At 35.3% G+C, this 25,746-nt stretch overlaps 2 protein-coding genes across 6 annotated transcripts in view; one reads left to right on the top strand and one right to left on the bottom strand.

The window, feature by feature from the left end:
* tln2a (talin 2a) overlaps nt 1-6,714 on the bottom strand; it is a 57,854-nt gene extending 51,140 nt beyond the window's left edge. The window contains exons 1-2 of one of the 3 annotated variants that reach the window (XM_084108001.1): nt 6,324-6,671; nt 1,638-1,742 (exon numbers count right to left, since the gene is read on the bottom strand). The gene's annotated coding sequence lies outside the window, so the exon portion shown is untranslated. Of the gene's footprint in view, nt 1-1,637; nt 1,743-6,323 lie in introns of all 3 variants that reach the window. The other 2 variants (XM_084108000.1, XM_084107999.1) reach the window with 2 other exon arrangements.
* A 3,427-nt stretch (nt 6,715-10,141) lies between these two features.
* vps13c (vacuolar protein sorting 13 homolog C) overlaps nt 10,142-25,746 on the top strand; it is a 50,485-nt gene continuing 34,880 nt past the window's right edge. For all 3 annotated transcript variants that reach the window (XM_084107994.1, XM_084107993.1, XM_084107995.1), the window contains exons 1-16: nt 10,142-10,382; nt 12,364-12,407; nt 12,778-12,820; nt 15,176-15,271; nt 17,532-17,633; nt 20,621-20,730; nt 20,862-20,921; nt 21,048-21,107; nt 21,213-21,293; nt 22,876-22,933; nt 23,822-23,949; nt 24,504-24,610; nt 24,693-24,864; nt 25,061-25,123; nt 25,215-25,350; nt 25,445-25,539. In XM_084107994.1, the coding sequence (XP_083964120.1) occupies nt 10,283-10,382; nt 12,364-12,407; nt 12,778-12,820; nt 15,176-15,271; nt 17,532-17,633; nt 20,621-20,730; nt 20,862-20,921; nt 21,048-21,107; nt 21,213-21,293; nt 22,876-22,933; nt 23,822-23,949; nt 24,504-24,610; nt 24,693-24,864; nt 25,061-25,123; nt 25,215-25,350; nt 25,445-25,539 (1,455 nt within the window). In that variant the 5' untranslated portion in view covers nt 10,142-10,282. The remainder of the gene's footprint in view (nt 10,383-12,363; nt 12,408-12,777; nt 12,821-15,175; nt 15,272-17,531; nt 17,634-20,620; nt 20,731-20,861; nt 20,922-21,047; nt 21,108-21,212; nt 21,294-22,875; nt 22,934-23,821; nt 23,950-24,503; nt 24,611-24,692; nt 24,865-25,060; nt 25,124-25,214; nt 25,351-25,444; nt 25,540-25,746) is intronic.

Genomic DNA, 25,746 nt, shown 5'->3' with positions numbered 1-25,746 from the left:
TTACAAAATAATATCAACATACTCCTATGCAGTAAATAAGATTTAAAAAAGGTCATGACAAATCACAAAAACACAATTGTCTGAAAATATTAACTCTAATAATAATACCCAAATGGTCTTGAGATGAATCCATGCTATGTTCACTCTATAGATCCATCTGTCATTTAGGACCAGCAGGGTCCATTTAAAGAACTGTGTTGCCAAGCTATATATATAGCTATATAAATGTAACTTAACTTGCATGTTTATAATACTTGAGTTGACGGTGTACCTAAATAACCCAAGTGAGTGAAGATAGATCATTTCTGCAAGTTCAGTTTACAAAGTTACATCACATGATTCTTCACAACTTCTCTAAACTCTGTGCATGTTACTGTGCGTATATGCTTTAGGTCCCTAGACTCTTTGTGAAATATGCAGCCTTTCTTGTTACAAATGTTTAAATGTCACACACATTTAAAAAAAACACACCAAAAGACAAAGTTATAGCTCCCATAACAGGATGTACCGATGTAGAAATTCTGGCCAATATGATTAGCTGACATTTAGGAATTTTTTTGCTTTTGTGGATTAAAATATTTTGTATTATTTTGAAAGTCAATTAGGTCCAAACAACACTGGACCCCACCGACTTTCATTGTGTAAAATAAACCCACAGAGAATTTTTTCTCTACATATGTTTATCTATATTTAATAGCTTTATTCATATCTTTTATGTTCCAGCAAAGAAAGCAATAGTAAATAATGATAAAATATTTTTTATTTTTTGGTAAACTATCCCTATAAAATTGTGCTAGTGGATGGCAAAAGTATGATCAATATCTTAAAATAAAAAAAATTATTGTAAATTATCTTTCAAATCCATTGTCTTATCTTAAAATAGAGGAATCAATTATTTTTCCAAAATAGCTGAAATAAACAAACATACAGAAAAACAAATAAATAAATAACCAATTACTACTAAGTAATAAATACATTAATATATTTATAGATTTATTTATATAAATAGATATCTGGCATTCCCAGATTCCCTGTATTGTAGAGCTGACACAGACTAGACTATACTGTGTATACAATATATATATATACATATATTGTATACACAATATAGTCCAGTCTGTGTCAGCTCTACAATACAGGGAATCTGGGAATGCCAGATATCTACACCACCCAGCCAGCTGTAGACTGGCTCAGAAAACCCTTCTCGACGCTCTGATTTCATGTAACCATATTGAGCCTCATGTCAGAGGGCAAAGAATACCCCGAAATTCCTAAAAATACCCTTACAGAAAAAGCACCATTCAAAGTGATGGGATGCATGCAATGTTTTAGCTTTGGAACAACTCATTCAAATGAGCACCTGAGACATGTTCTTTAACTAATACATTGTCCAACAATCCATCAGACCACTGTATTTTTCTTTCAACGCCTTTCTTAGCTCACTCATCTACTGCTCCAGTGGAATGTGTTCAAATTAGAGCAGCTTGCTTGAACCCTCATAGCAGTTTGGATGGTAATTGTATCTGCCCATTCTGGCAACCAACTCTTAGTGAGCACAAAAGATCACGATGAGCCAGTTAACCATTCTGCTGAAGGGGAGGCAGCAATAGCAGAAGTTCCTAATATAACAGACTGACCTGTCCTGGATCCTTTTTCGGCACAGAGAATGTGGGGGTAGAAACAGCCTCAGGCCCCCAGAGTCAAACTAAACTCCAAGGCTCCAATAGGTGTCCTGTGTCTGCCTGTATGGAGCCAGACATTTTGTTGGGTAAACACTTTCACACAATTAAAATATGCATGTTATTCACCATGTATGGTCCAAGTTATGCTCACCAAGACTGCATTTAATCAAAATATAGTAAAAAAAAAAAGGTAATTTTATGTTATAACAGTTTTTCTTTTTTTAATATATTTTAAAATGTAATTATTCCTGTGACAGCAAATCTGAATTTACAGCATCATTACTCCAGTTTTCAGTGTCACATGAACCTTCAGAAATCATTCTAATAAGCTGATTTACTCCATAAAAAAACATTTATTATTATTATTATCAATGTTTAAAAAAAAAATGGCTGTGATGCTTCATATCTTTGTGAAATGCGCTATACCTTTTTTAGGATTCTTTGATTAACAGAGAGTTAGAGAAATATTTCAAAAGTCAAGAACTAAAATAACTTATTTTTTAAGTAACTTATTCATTAGACTTACTTTCTTAATAATCTAAATATATTTAGATTTTTTTTCTGGGAATGACAGAGTGAGTAAATAACAGAATTTTCATTTTCAGGAATAGCTTTCTCATAAAAGCTGACTAGATCTATGAACAAATCTGAGCTAAACAAAATGTCTATTGTAATTGGTTCTTATGACAGGTAACAATAACAGGTAACTTAATTAGAGGGTTTTGGGAGGTGTATCACAAGTCAATAAACCTAAAGCTTTACCAAAACTTCTTGTGTTATTGACAAAACAACCAGGCATTTTCATTCAAGATGAAGGTGCAGATAGAAGTGAGTGGCAAAATATGGAAAGTAGAGTTCAAAAAGAGAGAATGATGACAGTGTAGTGTGTGGAGGTGTAGTGTTTTAACAGTTTCTATTGGCAGTCGTGCTCAGAACTCACTGGAGCAAAAGGATGTGACACCCGCATACCCAACGACACCCCTGCTAATTATAACGGCTGCATTTGAGGAGAAGTTTCAGTCAGACTGCCACCTCAACTTTCTGTGTGAATACGAATTCTTCAAGGAATAGTTCACAAATTTAAATTCTGTTATTTACTCACTCATGTTGTTCCAAACCACTTTATTCCTTCTATGAACACAAAAATAGTTGATCAGAATGTTAAAACACTTTTTAAAACCATTGCAGAGGGGTGGATTTTCAGTGGAATGGGACTTAAATTTACAAACTTACACTCTATCCACAAATCTTGTCATTTTATAGTGATTTTTTTAACACATATGGAGCTTGATGACAGCAGCTGCTCATTCACGTAGTGTGAACATTTTACTAAGCTTCTCATTTTGTGTTCAATGTAAGAAAGGCAATCATACAAGTTTGGAATGACATGAGGGCTTGTAAAAGATCTAAGTTGTCTGATAATGTGGAATTCAGAATGACAGGAATGTTAACATTTGTAAAAAACCTCTATACTGACTCAAAAACAGTTTCAAGTGGTTCTCTGGAATGTAGAATGAAAAATGCAACACTAGTCCAAGGTAAAACTAGATTTGGGCAGAACATGGCAAGTGTTCAGAGGCTCATTTGAATGCCCTCACATACATCCGTTTGCTACAATTCCTGTTGTACAAAAATGCCCTTCAAAATACCAAGATTGCCGGTGGTCCAAAGGCATACAGTATATAGTGAAATGTGCTTAATAAATACACTACCGTTTAAAGGTTTGGGGTCAGTAAGATTGAGAATTAAGAATTAACACTTTTATCGAGGATGAGTTAACACTGATCACAAGTGACAGTAATGTTACAAAAGATTTTATTTCAAAAACAAAATGCTCTTTTGAACTCTCTATTAATCACCAAGAATCCTGAAAAAATAATAGTGGTTTCAACATTGATAATAATAAGTAATGTTTCTAGAGCACCAAAGCAGCATATTAGAATGATTTCTGAAGGATCATGTGACACTGAAGACTGAGTAATGACTCAGCTTTGCCAACACAGTAATAAAATACATTTTAAAATGTATAAAAATCAAGAACAGTTATTTTAAATTGTAATAATAATAATAATAATAATAATAATGATGATAATATTTCTCAATATTACAGTTCTACTGTACTTTTATTAAAGAAACTTCTTTGTAAAAGATTTTTAAAATAATCTTACCGATCCCACACTTTTAACGATAGTGTAAGTGATGACAATAAGTGGCAAATTAGCGATGAAAAATATTTTTCTAAACAAGCACATTCATAACCTATGCTGGCTGACATATAGCTGGGTCAACATCAATATAATGAAGGGTATGATTAGCAGACAGACCTCATTTCTCATGCAATATTTTTCATAGTAGCAGCAGGCTTATCTGAACCATATATGCCAGGCAAAATAAACAAAAATGACATTTTGTGATAAGTGACCATTCATAATTCAAAGAAAAGAGAACAAATAAATGGACTGTTTGAGGTTCTATTATAAGATGGCACGTTTTACTCATTGGTCCCATATGACATATGCCTTATTCTCCCTAAAGAAACCAACTGATCCGTGGCATAAGGGAACCCTTTTCTTTATTTACAGTCACGTTCAACATGATGTGTATAAAATTAACATTTACACTCAGCTGACTCTGGCCTTCCAATTAAATTGTATTTTAAAAGAGAATATGTGGGACATTGTTGGAGTGAAGAAAGCGACAAGTGATGAGTCGCTAGCACAAGTCAATGAGCCTGTCACCTATACAGTGTACACCCATGCTAAATAACAGGAACCTTGCCAATGAGGTATGACCCATGGGCAAGCTACCAATAAAAGTGACAGTGGTGATAAAAAGCAGCATGCAGTTTATCAAAGGGACAGCAGACAGTACTCTGCTTGATGCCTTTTCCTAAGCTACTGGATTCATCAGCATCAGCAGTCCATCACCACATCACCACATACACAGTAAGCAGACCTGTCTGTCTCCTTCAGGTCAGACATTGAATACCGCAAGATGAACTTAAGACTTTAAAAGCAAAATAGGTCTACAATGCTGATAAAAGGTAAAAACAAAAATAAAACCCACAGTCTTGCAATTCCATGCGTCTCAAAAAGAGATTACAAGCTCTTAGAAGGAGAGAGAGAGGAGGATGAGTTACACTGACTGATAAAAGTGCTTAAAAACCTTAGGAATGTGCTGGATACACGAGTCCTGCTCATGATGTAAGAGAAACCGTCTTTACCGGACTGTCACTAAAAAAGCACTTTTTAAAAAAAAGTTAGTTCTTGACCTTGACAATGACAAACAAGATGAAGCTGAAGAGAAGTGCCAAAGCAAAAAGAACAACGTACTTGCATACCATCATATAGTAATAAAACAGATGATTAACCTATGCAAAGCAACTCTTATTTAGCATACTTTGAACAACCATGTCAATGAAAATTCACAAAAAAGAAAGATCTTTGTATGGCATCTCCTTTCATAAGGTTTTTTTTCTCTTCAGTTTTTAAAACGCCAAGAGAATATGACAAAGAATAAATGTATAAAAGTAGCATAATGTTGGGACATGTTGTACCACTATATGTCAGATATGACTATGTTGTCAGAATGGCCAATAATAGGCTTATAATAGGATTTTCAACTATATTAACATTAAAAACACCTCATGAAATAGATAATATACAATATTATGTGTATATGTTTCAGCCACAAAAAAAACTTAATGGTATAAAATTGCAAAATATAACAACAGTGTTGAACAAGGTTTTTGTAAGCCCTTGAGATAACCTTGTCCTGGGTCTCCCCTACTAACTTACTTGATTATGTTCTCAAAACCAATAAACATAATGTTTGCTAAACTTGTTGTAGTGAACAGCCTATGCAATTCGGCAAATAACAGTTAATTAGATAAAAAGCAGAGTGAGTAATGTAATGAAAACCAAACAATACATCTTTAAAGAACAATGGCGAATCCACAAGTATAAATTTGCAAACGTCTGAGGGGATGTTTAAATGTGATGACACAGAGGGGTGTGGCGTCAGCATGGGCTGCATGTGTCTGGACAACCACAAAAGCATTTTATCCCACTGCTAAGGCTGGATTGGTGTAGTTAAGACTGTTTAAATGTTTTAACAATGTCAGAGTATTTACATTTGCGGGAAGGGTTAGTAACGCGTATTGAGAGAGAATCTGGAAGTAATACTTTTGAATTGGGAATCAGTCCTCGAGCATGCTTACTGTTTTGATATAACCACCACAGTGTAAATTAATTCTTCTAAAGAAGGTAACTTCTGCCCTGATAAAGCAGGTAAAATAGGCTATTAAATTCTACTCAAAAAACGACCACTATTTTAATCTGAAATGAACTATTAAAGTAAACTTTTATCAAACACATTATGTGCTGAATATGACGGTAGGTGTATATAGTTGCAATCCATAAAAGTTAAGCATTACATATTTAGAAAAAACATGCAAGTCTCGCCAAGTTTGAAATAAAAAAAAGATTATTTCTTATATTACAGCCGTTTTGATTCATCCATAGTCTCCCTCCGTCTCGTGAAAGCGCGAGCAAACATTTGCCTCACTGCAAACATCAATCATCATCAGTCTTCTGCATTAAAGAGACAAACGTTTACTTTAAGTAACCTAGTTAAACTTACCAATTACAATGCAGATACCCACAATGTTCCCATCGATTAATGTGCGCGTGAATTAATTCTCCTCATTAGCAACTGGTGAAGCATGTGTATCATGTCAGATGAGATAAGGACTCTAAGCACGTCTCTTTCCAGCACACACTGCTTATTTCCACGCACCTCCAAATCCCAATCCATTCAACACTGCATGTGAGATCAGTCTTGCCGTATTAATACATAACGCACAGCGATCGCGGATCTTTCTGTGCACAATCCGCCGAACACTGAAATCTGAGCACACTGGGTCTTACCGGTGAGTTTGTTTACCGCAGTTTCATTGCAAGCTCTCAGCCGCTCGATGCAGAGTAAACTACGGTCTTGTCCTGCCTCTTTGGAGTAAATCCCTTTTCGATTTACGGAATTTACCGAGCTCAGCCGAGGTGGGAATAGAGGAAATGCGTCATGCAGACCGGAATTAAGGGGAATGTAGTCCTGATTTGTAGTCGGCCTTCTTTTGCGCTTTAGTAGGCTGTTTTTTATGGTAAATTAGTATTACATAATAATATTTTGATATATAATATGAATTCAATATATATGTGAATAAATAATATTTATTCACATAAACTACCAACCAATATTGATATAATAGTTATATAGTCTAATAAATAATAATATTACACACACACACACACACACACACACACACACACAAACAAGCCTGGCAAAAATAGCCATCATAGTCTCGGCAGTTTATTTCTTAATAACCATAATTTAATTATTTAACCCTAGAATGCACAAATGTATAAACAAACTCTAAACTAATATATATAAAGTATATTTTACTCTGAACCTTCACTCGCCACATTTCTCAAAGACCATGTGAAAAAGATCTTTGCATACGGAGGCAGAACATTTCACATTATATTTGCACCTTTCTAAGCATAACTTTTGGGTAGACTTTGCACCGCTTCCTTTGTTTTTGCCATCTGTCCTTGTAGCTTTTCTTTACTTATGCATCTGAAATTGCATACTGTCTGAGTAGGCTCTTAATTTGAAAACTTCATGAGAAAAGTATTCATGTGTAGGCCTACAGTATGAATAAAGTATTATCAAGCATGAATGTTTGTAATATGAATGCATATCTGATGCTACATCCGCTGCCATGTTAGCATTGTGATCATGAGCTATAGAATGAGTTGCATTGTTTCCCTACTCATTTCCCATGGTCATGTGTAAAGTGTCCATTGGATGTGAACTTGAGAATCATGGCAGAAGCAGTAGTTCATCCAGGTACTTTTTTGCCTATACTGTTTTACGAATACTGTGAATTCAGACATACTCATTTCACAGCTTTTCAGCTGCTATAGCCTGCCCTAGTAAGGAGATAGGCTATTCATATTCAGACACAGGATTGGTATCTGAGGCAAATTCTTGGCTCAGAGCATTTTTTTAAGTAATCCATAAAGTTTCAAGAAAATAAATATTATTATTGACAAAAATGTATCCAAAAATACTGTTGAGTCAAAATTCCATAGGAAATGAATACAGGCCAATTTGACCCCCTTTAAGAATTCTTGGAGTAGGTTAGTGATACAAAAGTTATTTTCCTCCGTCTTGTCTTTCTCTTTCTCACTGTATTAGGCCTACTCTCTGTTTTTGATGTAGAGGATTTTTTGAGGATCAGTTTTAGAGGATCTAGCCTCAAGCAGTCATGGATTGTGTGGTCAGTCACCTGGAATGTGTTACAGAAGTGTTGACCCAAAAAAAGCTCAAACAGGGGTGAGCCCACAACAGCATTCCACACATTCTATGGAGAACACCTATCCTGCCCTAAAAACTCAAAATTCCTCTCTATCACCCTTTTGAACACCCTATCACTCTCTATCATGAAATATGTGGCTTTCAAAACAATATTGACAACCTTGTAGGAATTTCTGCTGATCCTTATCTCTATAAAATGTAATTTGAATCCCAGACCATTAGACCACTCTAGTTTGTGTCTCTAAGTGCCTAAATGCTGCTCCCTATGGATCAAAGTGTTGTATTACAGCAAGGGTTTTTGTTTTTCTTATGATGTTACTATGGGGTCAGACTGTGCAGGCAGCTTCATGGTCTTTCTACACCACAATTCTGAAATGATGACTAGTATGAATTTAACACAGGAAATAATGTAATTTCTCAATAATCAAACATTCAAATTTAGGAATATATAGGTGCAGATGCCTGGTTTAGACTTAGAGAACAGCTATATGACCCCTTATGCAATGATAACTGTTTTAAACAGGTAGGCTACATCTATGACTTCACCTTCCTGAACTTGGAATGACTTTAAGATGACTTTGTTTAATATGACTGTCAAAAATTGTGTAGCCAGTAAAAAAAAAAAAAAAAAAAAAAAAAAACAAACAACCATAAGGAGTATATTTGTAAAATGATGATGTGATTTTAAGACAACTTTAAATAATTCTCCAGTCATTAAGAATTGTACTCAAATGAATGTCCAACCCTATTGTAACGAGCAATTCTCTTACTTTATGGCATCGATATTTTAGAATAAAAACGTACAATTTTAAATGTGTGTCTGTCTGAAAATGTACAGACTAAACCCCTGGTTTAGTGTTTTTATTTTTCAAACTTGACCGAAAAGGTTCTTACATCCATTCACCCGTAGATGGGGCTGTTGCTCTCATCTTTTTCTTGAATAAGGAAGCACCAACTGTTATTTCCATTACAATGAACGGGAGAATTCATTTAATTAAAGGTGTGGATTTGTTATTTGTCATTCAAAGCCCCACACAGATTATTTTCATTGTAGCATACATATGGCTTGTGGGTGGGGAAGCTAAACAAAACACACAAACAAAACAAAACAAAACAGTGGAGCAGAAAAGAACAGGCACAGAGACATTATATAGCTAAACATGAGAACATATTTCTTTATCAAGTAAAACTATAACTTGCATTTGACTTTATTACCTGATAATGAAATACTTTGCTAATATATGAAATTTGTGAGAAGCTGTTCATTAGTAGTTTTTCGTGCATTGTTTGCCAACATTCTGCATGCCTAATGAATTTTTATCTTACAATAGGAATAGTTATTCATGCATTTGTTAATCAGATGATTAATTATTAAGGTCTGTGCCTAAGTTATATTTTGTCATTGAACATCTGTGCATGCAATATGGATACCAAGTCTGAAGTCTTGTTTACAGACAACAACAGCTTACAGTGTATCTTTCAGTGTATCTTTCAGTATCTGTTACAGGTTTGAGATCCTAGACAACATGTTTGGGGTTAAAAGATTCAGCACAAAGACAAAAAGCCTCTATGTGCTCAAACATCATAAGATCAACTTGCAACCAGATTCCCAGAGGACCACGTGGACCAATCTATCTGAAGAGCCTGGAAACTTCCCTAAGGAAAATCACAGCCAGGGGACAAAGGGGAGTTTGATGGATGTGAGGTGAAAATGCCATCACAGTTAGGCTACAGTCAGGCCGCCGCCCCTCCATCTTAATTTCAGCTAACAAATTAACTATATATGCAGGCTATTTCAAAGTATTTCCTATTAATTCAGTCAGTAAATGGAAATATTTAATGATTAATACATGTTTTCATATTTCAGAATATTTACATTTAGGTAAATTGAATAATATGAATGTCCCACAGAGACAAATTAAAGTAAACAGTAATTTTATATCTTGCTAATCTTCTTTAGGCGTCTCTCATTTGGTATACAAATGAACATTAGTCACCAGTGCACTTTCACTTTGCAAACATTGTTCTACAATCAACTAGCTGGCCTGTTTATAATGTAATCGCGCGACCTCAGATGCAGCAGACAGTGTGAGTGGATCACCGAATGAGTCGATCTTGGTGTAAACGCCTGTCACACAAGGAGGGAAGTAACCTTATCAAATGCGTATTGTGGCATTGTAGCGTGTTGTCTGCGACAGTGTCGCTGTCGTTATCGACTCACCATGGTGTTTGAGTCTTTAGTCAGTGATCTCTTGAACAGGTTTATTGGAGATTATGTGGAAAACCTGGACAAGTCGCAGCTTAAGATTGGCATATGGGGAGGTAAGCGTGCATTCGTCAAACAGCTCGTCAACAACGAACGCTCGTCTTTTCCTCTGGTTTGTTTTCTGTTGCAAAACGTCCTATTCCGATATGTAGTGCAAACTAGGTGTACATGTACTGCAGTGTCCATTAATGTCATTAATGTTTGATTGGTTTCTGTTCTGTAAGAATTGGCAGTCTGTCAAATTGTTTGGACGGAGGCGATGAAAACAACCGTTATTTATACGGTTTACTTAACGTTATATTATTTATAGAGTTTCCGCCCTATTATGTAGTATGTATCACAGTCATAAACATTATTTAAGCCTGTTAATTTCACATTATGTATGCTCGCGCGCGCGTCACACACACACACACACACACACACACACACACACAATTGTCTTATAGATAAGACACCGAAAATGTTTTGAAGTCCACCTTCATATAGCCTAGATAATAATACGTTTAAACGTAAATCATTTTCCTAAAAACTTTTGTTCTTTTCATTTTGAAGGGACTGCTTTACACTTACTCTGCAAAATTCATACTGAGTGGAATTCAGTATTAAATTCAGAGTGTTACATTGTAGGAACAGATTCAAAATATCTTGGAAAAGATTAATTCCAAATATCTATTTGGAAAAACCTTGAGCACTACATTTTACTACAGATAAACATCAATGGCTCTATGACCCAAATCACTCCTATCATTACAATACTAATGATTCCACTTTAGAGTTTTAGCATGTAAACTTTAGTACATTATGTACACAATTTACTGTACAATTGGTTGTATATCTTAAAATAATAATAATAATGACCTAATTTTATTTATCCAAATTTTCAAATATTGCAGCTGTGGTTCAAGTGTAACATTTGCTATAATTAATCAAATCAATGTGCAATAATTATTCAAAATAAGAATTAATTAGAAATATTATTGGTGGGGTGAGGTCCATCTATTATGCCCATTACCACTGATGGAAACATGACCCTCTCAATTCCCATAAAATTCCCATCTGTGCTTAATCTTTCTTTTTGTGGACAATGTATTGTTAATGTACTGTAGGTTTTGTGCTAATATGTTTGTTCGTTCAGTTGAGTTAATCTTTTAGTATATGCTTTGAAAGGAGTCATATATCAAATTTCTGTCATTCTGCTGTGTTATTATAGTCACGTTACTGGATGTGTCACTGCCGGAACAACTCCAACTAGATTCTTTGTATATCTTCTATTTAAAAAAAAATAAAAATCACCTGGCAATTTTTAATCAATTTCATTACTGGATCTTCCGGAAGAGTTCTCTCTGGTGACGTATGCAGGATTTCTCCAACCATTCTGCAAGCCGACGTTCATCTGCCACAGTTTTTGAGTGCAAAAAATTCAACCAACAACCGATGCATAGAAGAGCATTTCTACGTTTTTTCCCGCCCTACGTTTTTTACTTTTCCGATAATCCGTTAGAATCTGATTTACGCCCCAATATGGAAATAGTAGAAGTATATCTGAGGAGGGAACCTCTCCTAAGGAGAGGAGGGAACCGTTTTACTATATTAAACAGTCAGCTTTCATAGGTGTGAGAGACTCCACAGGGGTTTAGACAACCCTTGGCCAGATCAGGATGGGTGCCCTGTTATTTTGTCTGCATGCCGTTTGATAAGGTGACATCTTTATCCCAGCACCACATAGGCTGCTCTGGTTGACATTTATTTCTTTTCTGTGATGCCAGCCCAGTTATCGTCAATGTCAAAATTGGCCAGTCATATCTGGATTCATTTATGTGTTTCGTGGTAGTGTTTCTTATCTTTGACACTGGCAGAATGACGAGGTTCTGGTATTTCGGTGGATGGATATACTGTATTGTTCCATAAAAGTCAAATTGCATTGTCAAAAATTGAACACAGACCACATAATACAAATACAGTCTGCAATACACATGCCATTGAATACCTAAATATATAAAATGTAAGTCATTTTTCTCTTTTTTTTTTTATTTTTAGGAAATGTGGTGTTGGAAAATCTGAGGGTGAAAGAAAATGCTTTGGTAAGTTTGTATTCGACAATGTTAACCTCATTCACCAAGTTGAATTACTTGTTAGATATAATTTTAATGTAAATTTATATGTTATTTATTAACAATGTCATGTCTCAAAACTTAAAGGTTATAGTAAAAAACATGAAAGAACCATATTTATCTTGATAAGAGAGAGCGTGTTTGTGTATGTAACACTGTGGTCACCTCTTAAGCGCCTGTGGCTTCTGAGTGTTAACACAATGAGATTTGCTGATGTTTCCACAACTAAATTATAATAACTAGAGTTTTTATTTGTATATGTGCACAAAATTGTGTTTTAATATTGTTTGCTTGAAATATGCATTCAAACCCATTTGCCCATTTTATCTTTGTTCTTTAGAGCGAGTTTGATGTCCCTTTTAAAGTGAAGGCTGGTCAGATTGGTGAGTATCCAACTTTCTCTTTATCAGGGATATTGTGCTTTAGCATGTGTTTTGTTATGAAAAAAGTATGAAATTTGTACTTCCTAATATTCTGCCTTGTGTGTTGATAACCTGTAACCAAGGAGATTGAAGTAGAAAAAAAGTTTCAGTGTTCGGTGTGATGAATTACACTTCCCATATTGTGCTACTCAAGACTGAACTTTGCAATAAAAGTGAACGTTTAAAGTTTGTGGTCTGCTTTCACAGTTTTTTTTTTCTTCAACAGATTTGTCTGTTGAGTTGAATCAGTTTTAACAGATAGGCTACTTCTAATTCTGCAAACATTGCAGCACAGATGCCTTGCCAATAAGAAGGAGCTTGTTAAAACAGTCATCAGTTCATGTTATCACATGATCCTGTCAGATGACTTTAAACATCTGCTGGACAGTGTGCCTAGATGTCAAGTTGTAAAAAGTAATTGGTTAACAAGGACGACATACTAGTCTGAGAATTTCAGTGAAATTCTCTGCATATTTACTACATTTAAGAAAATCTTAAATAAAAAGGTCTGCTTTTATTCTGCTTATTATATGTCCTCGATCAAAATATTTCTAGCCATATGCCACCCAATAATCCAACAACTTACATGTTTACATTTTTCGAGAAGGAATCTATGATCAACTGCTCTTGTTATTTTTAACTGACTCTGATTCTGCCTAATAACCATGTTTATATTGTTTAATGTGTGTCATAAGGCCCGTTTACACCGGGTCCCTTCATGTCACGTGTTTTTACTGATCGGATAGCTATCTGATTTGTTAAAATTGCTCCATTTACACAAATATAAACAAATATAAATCTGATCTTCGATCCCCACGCTATATGCAAAAGCAACATATATGAGTTGCTACTGCATTTTATTTATCATCAGCTAATTTCATGATCAAAGACTGCAATAGGTGAAAGAGCAGCATCAGCACTGGTACTTTTAATGAAGATGATTGTGTGTTGAGTCTGTGACGCCTTACTTTCACTTTCATTTGTGTCAGTTTGTGCGTTGGCTTGCTGAAGAGATACTTAGCTACTCATCTGCGGCGATGCGTTTTGCAGTAGCCCTTGTCATATCTGACTAACGTCATATAGCCTATGTTATAAAACGCTAATTTTTTTAATGTTTTTGGAGGAGTAAAATTTACATATGTGGTTTCAACACCTAGATGCATTTACACTTGTCCGGTTTCATTTGGAATCATCTCAAACCACATCCTGAGTCCTGAAGTGGCTTGAGTGATCGGATTTAAATCCGTCTTGAAAGTGTTTCAGAGGGGATTTACTCCTGGGCCCGTATTCATAAAGATTCTAAGAATCCTCTCAGAAAACTCTTAATTTAGCTTAAAAACTTTTACGTAGGAGTCTTAGCTTAAGAGCGATTCGGGACCGATCTGAGAGCAACTCTGAGTAAGGAAAAGACAAAAACGTATAACTTCGTGAGGAGGCGGGGTTGACCCCGTTGCTATGTATGACACAGTCTTATGAAGACTGTGATTGGTTGGTTGTCCAAAAAGGAAAAAAAGAGTGATTTTAAGTATAGGGTCTATTCTAAGCCTTCACTTTGAAATTAAATGCGTAATTTTTCCTATTTGACTGTTCTCTCTCTCACACACACACACACACACACATTATATATGTGTATATAAATCCTTTTTTTTATTTACCATGCTGTTAATTTCCTATAAGGTATTTGATTGGCTTATAATGATAAAAATTGTTCCACTCTTTCCAGTTACACTGATTGCTGGCATGTCTATTTAAGTGGTGGTTTGAATGTTGGTTTTAATGTATCAAACATGGAATCAAAACCAAGAAGGGCGAGAAAGCCCAACTGGACAGAGGAACAGTGTTTACTGTTAGCCCAGTTAGTGGATGAACACAAGGCCATTCTTAAAGGAAAATTCGGGCCTTATATTAATATCTAATCTATAGCTTCTTATTAACTCACTGTCATCCATTGTCTGCAACACATTTCTTCTCCCTCTTCGTCTTTCTGCCATTTTCTCCTCTGCTAAAGAAACTCTTAAGCCTCTTAAAAGTCCTCGTCCGTGCTCCTAACAATTTTGACCTTAAGACCTGTTTTAAGGGTTAAGATGCTTTCTGAATTACTTTTTTCTTTACTAGGATTTTTTCTTTCATTTTAAGAGTAAACGCCCACATTTCTAAGAATTTTCTTAGAATTTTGTCACTAGGAGCTACTATTTGCATTAAGATTCTTTATGAATACGGGCCCTGGTCTTTTCATGATCGGATAGCTAGGTGACAAGGTGTAAACAGGCCCTTACTTTTAACTGAGACATTGAATTGAAAATGTCTGCTCTTTAGGTAAACTGACTCTGAAGATCCCTTGGAAAAACCTTTACAATGAAGCAGTGGTGGCCACATTAGATGGATTATACCTTCTGGTGGTTCCTGGTGCAAGTAAGTGCTTATAGTTTTTTGTTTTACTTAAAATGTTCTTAATGCAACACATCTCTTAAAGTGGAAGTTTAAATGTTTTATATATCTAGGCTGAAGCATCATGCTATTTATTTCATGGCACTTTACTGCAGTCATTTGCATAATTCTTTCATTTCTTGTTATAACATCTCCTCTTAAGAATAATTGCATGATTTATTTATAACCTAGGTGGTTTCCTGCCTTTTAACAGAGGGTGTATACAGTTACTGAATTCGGAACCACATACTAGTATAATGCTCTTACTACTTTTACAATATCTTTCTATGACAGAAGTAGTAGAAGTAGTTTGCTAGTTTATGGTTCGGAATTCACCAAGCGTCTTGCATTATACACTACTTTTCACTGCACAAAGAAACTTATTAGTGATTTTAAAGGGATAGTTCACTTTGAAATAAAATTTTGGCATGTTTTAGCTTACCTCAAGGGCATCCAAGATGTAGGTGTCTTTGTTTCCGCAGTAGTTTCAATTTTGATATTTTTAGGTCAAACCGTTCTTGTCTGTCAGTCATATAATGCAGGTCTATGGTCACCACCTCAAAGAGCATGCACAGATATAAGTACTGTTCGTTTTCTCACACAAGCCGCTCGTTTCGTGTCTTAGGCCATCAATGTGTACTTACGATGGGGAATTGTTTAATTTGGACTTCTCTGTGCATGCTCTTTGAGGTGGTGACCATAGACCTGCATTATATGACTGACAGACAAGAACGGTTTGACCTAAAAATATCAAAATTGAAACTACTGCGGAAACAAAGACACCTACATCTTGGATGCCCTTGAGGTAAGCTAAAACATGGCAAAATTTTATTTCAAAGTGAACTATCCCTTTAAGACTGTATTAATGAAAACTAGACACTAGACACAAAATACTGTATACTTATACTTTTGCTATTTGTAATGAAATAATTTGGGGTGTTATCCATTGACAATGAACAATGCCTAAAAACTCTTAGCTCTTGAACCATTTTATTATCTAAGACTCATTTAAAAACTGTGGATGTTATTTTTATGCCTAGTAAAGCAGCAGTTACAAACATACTGAATAACTGAATTTCTTTGATACAGTATATATCTTCTATTTCTACTGAGCTGCTTCAACTGACATTGTCTTTTACATGTTACAGCTGAGTCTAAGTTATTTTCCTCACCTTACAATGGTAAGCCAGGTGTAGAAGGTGGGTAGCAGGGTGGTGGTTTGGGACCCGGACCGATAAGCTGCTCTTGTGTGTATCTGACTCGTTGATTATTGTGGCAAACTTTATTTTTTATCTGCGGTTACAATGTCTAATCATATAAATACAAGTGTTTGTTTTGGTGAGCCTTTGATAGCATGTATTGAAAGTCTCTTAATCAAGTGTTCAAAATTTTTACCGTTTTTTTCCCCCCATATTTCTTTTGTGCTCTGCTTTATCTTATAAACCGATCAATTGTGTATAATGCATGTAAGTAAAACGCAGTAATCAAATTATTTTTAAAGCATGAAAGTCTGTCTCTGTCTCTGGGAATGAAGACAGTCAAGTTCTAAATGCTAATCAAAAGTTGTTTTTTTAAGATATACACAAGCCTTTCTCTTTGGGAGCATATGTTTAAGCTACATACTCTAAACAACATTGTGGAAAGATGTGCTGTAGAATGAGATAACAGAATGAATACACTATCTCTCTAATGGACTGAATTGCCTCAGGAACTCCTCAAACCCTTTTGGTCTCTCTAGAACAAAAATAAGCTATGGCAAAAAAAAAATTTGATCTGCCATTTTCTATGGCTACTTTGCAATTGTCTCTGTCATTACTCTAATGAAGAAGGATAAACAGTGCCAGCATGAGCAAGCTTTTTGTTTCTCATCGATTCGTCTAAAACCAGTCTTTCCTGATAGAGCTTTACGAGTGGTTGCCAAAGCAGAGAATAGAGCCGCAATATAAATCTTAAGTCTGCTTGAATGAGCAGCATTGGACTTCAGCTACTTATGAGTCACAGTGCAAAGAGAGAGAGGTGGTCATTGTAAATTACTTTTCTGTTATTACATGGTTGACCGCTCACAGTGTGTGAATCTATACTTGTTTTTTTCCACGTGTACATCTGTGCGTATCTGAAGACAATGTTAAGTGGCAGTTGTAAAAACTGTTTAGTAATAAATGAAAGACTTCTGAGGTGTGAATGATATTAATGTTGTCTGTGATGTTCGTTTGCCTCTCTAACTGTGTGTGTTGTGTGTTTGAAGCGATTAAGTATGATGCAGTTAAAGAAGAGCGTTACCTTCAGGAGGCCAAACAGAAGGAGCTTCAGCGCATTGAGGAGACCCTTCAGCTGGTCGCTCGCAGAGGTGAGAAACCACTTGTCTGTTTGTTTACACCGGATGTAATAATTTCTTGAACCTGTGCATAGTCAATTTTTGCTAGCTCTCCTTATGGTCTCTGTGCAATTTATACACAAGTGTTGGACGTATAACTTTATTAACAGATGTTCATCAATTATTTTATCCCCATCCATCCATTCATGGTCTTCAGTCTTTTCAGTCTTTTTCAATCTCATTCATCATTCATTCATCCATTTATTTAAGGTTGCTCAATAAGTCTTAATTGCTTCTGGCTGTTTTGAGGTTTATATCTCCATCTAGCACCAACTCAAAGGGATAGCAGTAGTATATCGCAAACCTTTAAGATCACATGTAGAGGGAGTTGTTGTGTGTATGTAACATTATCAAAGCTGTAGGTGTCTGTGCATAAAAATGGGTTGTTTATTTATTGAAAAAAAAAACAAAAAAAACATCAACAGTTGTTTTTCTGGGACAGTCTAACCAGCACCAGGGGTCCCTATTATTAGCACTTATTTTTCCTAATTCAAACTGTATGTTCTTTTTTATAGCAGATTTCTAAATAAATATTTATCCATCTTTCATATTGAACATTATAATGTTATGATGTCTAAATAAAAGTATTTACACTAAGTTTGGGGTCAGTAAGATTTTATTTGTATTTTTTTCAAAGAAATAAATACTCTGCATGAAACGGAAGCCTTTTCTTCGCTATTGTGACATATTTTCGAGTGAAACAGCTTCTCCAATGACATCGTTGTGATTTGCTATTGGAGTGATCATGTGAGTGACAAGTTGTCCAGCCCTCGTCATCAGGGAAGAGATGATGCTGCTAGAGGGAAGCGAATTTATATATATTATATATATTTATAATAGGGCTGTCAATCGATGAAAATTTTTAATCACGATTAATCGCATGATTGTCATGAGTTAACTCGCGATTAATCGCACATTTTTTATTTGTTCTAAATGTACCTTAAATTAATACTTTTCAAGTTTGTAATACTCTAATCAACGTGGGCATGGATAAATATGGATGCTTTATGCAAATGTATGTTTATTATTGAAACCATAGTCAACATAGAGCATGAAGAGACATGTTTCAAAGGTCATAGATGTTTTTCAAAGAACTTGTTCATGTCTATTAGACACATGGAGAAAGAACAAAGAAATACCAGGTTCCCATTACTTCTCTTTCTTTTCACTGAGCAATTAACACAAACATGTTTAGATTTTTGCATGATAGGGCAGCTCTTCTGAAAATGCTAAATGTACATTTATTATTTATTATTACATTATAGTTTGTCTCTCTCTGTGCCCATTTTGATGAAGCTAAATTCTCAATAAAACTGTTTTCATTGGTATATTTTGCTGTTTCTGTTGTCAAACAACGCAATGAATATGAAATGGTGACTGAAACGCGACCCATTAAGACATAACCAGCTCTCCCTTCCAAGATGTTAATCTGCAAAAAAAATCCTGATAATCGAGCCGTCGTCTGGTGAAATCAAATACACATAAAATAAAGACAATATCTGTGCTCTGATTTCGGCTATACTTGCATGTAAAATTAGAGAAGCAACATAAATTCTGTGTTTAACTGAATTAAAGCGCTGCTCCTCTCTCCAGCGCGAGACGCAGAGAGAGAGAGAGAGAGAGAGAGGCGCGCGCGCGTGCTGAGAGAGCAGTACCGGCGGTACCGGTAGATTCTCAGAAACTAAATAAGGTTTGGGCGCTTTGTTGAAGGGAAAAAAATCGCTAAATGGGTCTGCAACAATGTCGCTAAGTTGGCAACACTGTGTATCTCCATTTCTCCAACTAGGTTTTGGGCCACGGGTTAAACAGAAAATACGCGCTGCGTTAATCGAGCGTTAAAAAAATTAGTGCCGTTAATATGATTTTGCGTTAACGCGTTATTAACGCGCTAACTTTGACACCCCTAATTTATAATAATTACTGCAGTATTACAGGAAAAAATAAGAATTGTCCATTTTGATTTCATGGTCAAAACACAAAACGAATAAAATACAGCATAAAATACAGTATGTTAAAATAGAAAACAATTATTTTACATAGTTATAATATTTTAAATATTATGTTTTACTGTATTTTGACCAAATAAATGCAGCCTTGGTGAGATAAGAGACTTTTGAAGTTAGGTTTTGATAGTGTGTTTTTTTATATAGATTTATAATATTGTCCATTTATCTGTGAGTGGCCACAGTATGACAGGATATCAATAGTTTCAATATCGGTGCATCCCTACATTCATTGAATCACAGCAACCCTTCAATCAATTCACACCAAACCATCCACCCACCCCTACATTCATTCATGTACCAATCCGTCCATCTGTCCGTCTGTACATTCCGATCTCTATCCTTAACAGCTGTGTGTGTTTGCTTTGTGCTGCATCTGATGGACCGCAGGCTCTCAGGCTGGAGAGTTTGTGTTTGATCTGGAGAATTATGTGTATAAGAATCCACCACGGGGTACGTACAGACCCATTCTTATAGCAGGCCAATCAGACACCCGTCTTCTATTCAAAGAGACATACTTTTTTTTTTTTTTGAGTGTTTACTGAGGGTGTACATGTGTAGACATCCTTTTTTTCCTTCTCACTGCTTGGTGTGCTTTTGTGCATTTTAATGCAAGTGTGTGTTTATTGCAAGGGTGAGTGTTTATTGCTGCACTATGATTCTTTTCTACTTCACCAACTTTTCTCTCTCCCCCAATGCTGCGCTCTAAGACAAAGGACGTAAGCTTAAAAAGCATAAAAAACCCTTTAGGAGATCTAAAAAGTATGAACATAAAGCAGGTGGGTGGCCCGAAGCGACTGTGATCGACTCATCGTGGCAAATATGAGCAAACTTTATTCTGTTTGTTGAATTAAATATGTTTACATAAGTGTTGGATTAAGGGATTAGAATGACAAATAGGATGGGGTTAAGATAAACCCTTCATTCATGTTTACTGAATTATTTTTTTAATTTCAGAGAAGCCTCAGGAGGAAAAGAAAGACACATTCACTGAGAAGCTGGCTACACAAGTTATCAAAAACCTCCAGGTCAAAATCACCAGCATTCACATCAGATATGAGGATGATGTAAGTGTTGACTCTCCATACATGTCTTCAGTTACGTGTATTTTTGAATGCAGATGTGGCTTTTAATTGTGTAATTTAATGGTACAAATTTGTAGAACTTATGTGTTATGCATTTTCTTGCTGTGCTTCAGGTGTCAGATCCACAAAAACCTCTTTCTATGGGCCTGACTCTTTCAGAACTCAGTCTACAGGTGCTCTCTCAAAATACTTTCATATAAATGTCACAAAGTGAAGCAGGCTCTATTACAACTCATTTGAGATGAGCAGTTCTTATTTGCACACTCTGGTCTTTAAGTATCAGTTTTTCACTCTTATAGACAGCAGATGAGAACTGGAAGACGTGTATTCTAAATGAAGCTGCCAAGATCATCTATAAAGTAAGCCAACAGTGTACATATCGTATATTCCATAATAATATGATTTCACACAACAACTGTGGTTGTGTGTCTTATGTGTGTGTCTGCGTTTATTCTCTACATAAGCTGGGCCGCCTGGAGTGTTTTTGTGCCTATTGGAACGTGAACAGCCCAATATTCTACAGAGGCTCCTGGGAAGAGATAGTGGTAATGTGCCTTTCATATTTCATAACAGCTAAGCTATCTGGTGGTGTTTATGTAGGATTTTCATAGTATTGATCTAGTATTGAAGACTGCTATGTTGTCGTCAGGCATTGTAAATGGTGCACCATATTGAACAGTTTAAAATCTGATCTGATCAATCAGATTAAATTCTGATAAAAATTCTGTCATCATCAACTGGAAGCAAAAAAATCCACCAAGCTGCTCTGCCCTGATTAGAGATGTTATGCACCACCTTCAACTAGAAAAGATTAGATATAGCCATTTATATTGGCTAGCAGTTACATTGTAAAACTAGGGCTGTACTGTAGGTATTATAAAAGAAAGGACAATAAAAGTTGATAAGAGTTGTTAAGATGCATAATAAAATATTAAATACATTTGAACTTTTATTATTTAATAGCGTGACGAGTATTTATGATCATATCAGGAAGAAATATTGTCGATTGTAGTTTATCATGAATGTCTGTACTGAAGATCTCTGATGTTGACATTAACTCAGCAGCTGAAAGCTCTTACGGTTAGTTTGTGAGTCAGTCTGAAGACTCTTTAGCTGGAGGCATTATTTGACTCATCTCTAACCAAGGCGTGTGACTTCTAAGTAAATGCAGTGATGGTTGAATTTGCTTGGATCCTAGCACTTTTTTTTAATCTTTTAATCTCTCCCTCTCACACACACTTTTAATCTCTCTCTTATATCTCTTAATCTTTCTTAGTCTCTCAGAGAGGCAAAAGCAGTATTTGAACTTGCTCTCAGTGGTTTTTGCAATCAGCTTAACACAGACTACCTCAAACAGATAACAGTATAACTGACTCTAGTATGCACATGCTCTGTCTAACTGTCCAGGCCTGAATGTCCCTTCTACATAAAATGAAATCTAAACGTTGGTAATGTTATCTCTGTTTATCTGTATTAACAGTACTGTGTCCCTGGTCTACCTTTTGTATCTCAAAAGAGTCAGCTTTGAGGTTTTCAGCTCTGATTGCTTTAAATAACCTCTAAATAAATACATTTACTAATATATTGGTGTATTTATAGTTTGGTAATATATATAAAATGTATGTGTCTTAAAATGGGCATGAAACTGGCTTCAAAACCAAGTAGATTTGATCTAGTTAACCAAGCAAAATGGTGTTTATCAATCATGACGGTGGTTTCTAATGGTGTGTTTGAGGGTGTGGTTTGTATAATCTGTGGGGGATGCTGTGCTCACTGGTAAAGAGGATATCCTCGGTTAGTAAGAGGCCTAAGTACACACTAAAATAATGTGCTGCACAAAAATGAGATTTTAGCTGTCATCCTTATTGTGTGAGGATGGCTTTTTCAGACTTAAAAAAATACATATTTATTTTCCCCCTCCTGCAACATACATGTGTATGCAGTCGAGACCAAAGGTCTGAGACAGCATTTTAAAAAATCTGGGATTTTTTTTTCTATTTAATCCTAGAAATAGATTCTGCAATTTTCTTAGTTTTATTCATCAATTTACATTTGTAGCTCATTTGTAAAAATATATCTAAAACATATCTAAAATCACTTGATATTGTTTTTTTGTTTTTTTTGCAGGACAAGCTGAAAGCAGGAATCAGCTCAAAAAATGAGGAACTGCGAGACTATCAATACAGTATGTATTGTCGATAACACTACAAAAAGGTTTCATTAGTTAACATTAGTTTACTACTTTAGTTAACATGAATGAACAATACTTCTATAGAGTTTTTAATCATAGTACATGTTCATTTCAACATTTGATGCAATATTTTTTAACATTAGTTAATGCACTGTGAACTAACATGAACAAACAATGAAAGACAATATATTTTGTATTAACTAACATTAACAAAGATTAATAAATACTGTATCAAATGTATTGCTCATTATTAGTTCATGTTACCGTATTATCTTATCCACAGAAAGTTCATGGGAAATGTATTATTATCTGGCCTTCAGCTGTTTAGTTTAGCTTTGCCAGTATGTGTTTGGTGTTGTGCTCAACTGAAGAGGTGTTGAAAGAATATAAATATTAGACATGACAAGGCAAAAAAGAACAACATGGAAGTTGAAAGCCTTATAAGAAGTAAATAGTAAATTGTAAATAGTAAAAATTAATATGGATAAATCATGTTTCGCTGTTGCTAATCCTATTGTTTTCATGCTGATTTTTCTGGGTGTGTGTGTTACCTGCCACAGTTTCTTTTTGATTTTCTATTTAGACAGGCTATGTGATCCCAAACTGCACACATGACACACCTCCTTAAAGCACACAAACTCCAGTAATCACAATGTGTACTATTTCTACTACAGCCTCATTATTACAAGTACTAAAGTTAATCCACAAATGTCAGAAAGAATGGTAATACAGTTCCAATTACCATACATATGAATGCACTGAGCGTTTGCCAGTTAGACATAATTAAATTACTTTAATGGTTAAAGGATTTATGACCAACTTAGTGTTAGTATCATAAACCATGGCACTCATCATGATGAACTGATTTGTTTCTTTGTACAGTTTTCAAACCCATTTTTGCCTCTGCAAGGATGTGCATCAACCCTAATGCTGAAGTTGAGCTAAAATCACCCAAAGCAAATCTGCACCTTGAGGTTCAGAACATTGCAATTGAGATGACCAAGCCTCAGGTATTGTCATGTGTCATATTGCGTACTCTCAAATTACCATTCAAAAGTTTTGGGGTCACTAAGATATTATTATTAATTTTTTAAAGAAATGTATACATTCATTATGTAAGAAACGATAAAATTGTGCAAAAGTCACAGTAAAGACTTACATGGTTTAAAAAAATGCTGTTCTTTTGAACTTTTTCAAAGAATCTTGATACAAATGTATTGCTGTTTACAGGAATGAATTGAATTTTTAAATACTGTATATTTAAATAGAAAACAGTTATTTTAAGTGTAATAGTAGTATAATAATATGTTTTTACTGTATTTTTGTATCAAATCTTGGTGAACCTAAGAGACTTCTTTCAAAAACATTAAACCTAAACTTTTGAATGGTGCTTGTTGGGAAATTTACAGGACCACTCTAGATAGATAATTACAGATATATAACATAAATACATGCAAATTCTTACTCAAAATATAAATGATTCTGTTGTATAATTGAATTGGGACTGGTGAATTATCTTGGGTCAAAGCCAAGATACAACAATGTTGTTTTGGGGTGATTCTAGTACCTTTCTATGGTGGATCTGCTGGAGTCTGTAGACTGCATGGTGAAGAACGGCCCCTACAGAAAATTTAGGCCTGATGTTCCAGTGCACAGAAATGCCAGGCAATGGTAAGTACTTTAGATCTTCATATGATGATTGGCTGATTAACTGGAGCTTGTTGTTTCTTACATGGCTCCTCTGATTGGTCAGGTGGAAATACTGCATCAACAGTATACTAGAAGTGCATATCAAGCACTTTAACCAGATGTGGGACTGGGCCAACATCAAGAAGCACAGGCACACGCTTAAAGCTTACAAAGCAGCATACAAAGACAAACTCACTCAGGGCAAAGTCCGAGAAGACACAGAGAAACAGATCAAGGTATTAGCTACATATTAAACCATTTTCAACATAGGAATTCATTTTCAATATAACTTTTCATAAAAGTTGTTATGCTGATGAAATAGTTTATGATTGAAGAAAAAAAATTAATGAAAAAAAAACATTTATTTTCCACTAACAGTCTCAGACTTTTAGACCAAACTGTATATACATTTATTTATTGTGTTTCCCTCAGGAGCTGGAGAAAGTTCTGGATGTGTTCAACATTGTATTGGCCAGACAGCAGGTTCAGATGGAGGTATGACAACATGTACCAAAACCGAATTCTTCTGATATTTTGATATTTTTAATCCAGTGTAGTACTGTAAGTTCACTTTCTCTCTCCACAGGTGGTTCGGTCAGGACAGAAGCTGGTTGCTAAAAAGGCCACCCCTCAGAAACAGAGTGGAGGAGGTTTCTTCAGCGGTTTTTTTGGCAAGAAAGAAGGAAAGAAAAAAGAGGAAGAGGAGGATAAAGAGACTGAGAGTGAGTGTTTTATCTCTGATATATTTGCTAAACTTGCCTTTGAATTAATGCTTTTTTTGTACGTACATATTTATGTATGTGTATTTATTATCAGGTATTGATTCCATCATGACTCCTGAAGAGAAAACTAAACTCTACACAGCCATTGGCTACAGCGGGAGCTCACATAACCTTGCCTTACCAAAACATGTAAGTGGAAAAAATACACATTTACAACACTGTGAGGGTGCAAAACCTTTTTTCGTGAAATCCAACCATTTCAACAAGAATTCATGTGATCAGTATTTTCAAATGAGGGTGAAAGATTTCCCTACACATATTTCGCAGTGGATTCAATTTGGTCATGTGGATTCAGCGCATTGACCAACAGAAACTGTTTGACGGTGATTTTTGTGT

The sequence above is a fragment of the Abramis brama genome (genome assembly GCF_963993115.1).
Source record: "Abramis brama genome assembly, chromosome: 3".
Lineage (NCBI taxonomy): Eukaryota > Metazoa > Chordata > Actinopteri > Cypriniformes > Leuciscidae > Abramis > Abramis brama.
The sequence above is the reverse complement of the archived record's forward strand: the minus strand, read 5'-3'. Positions and strand labels throughout refer to the sequence as shown.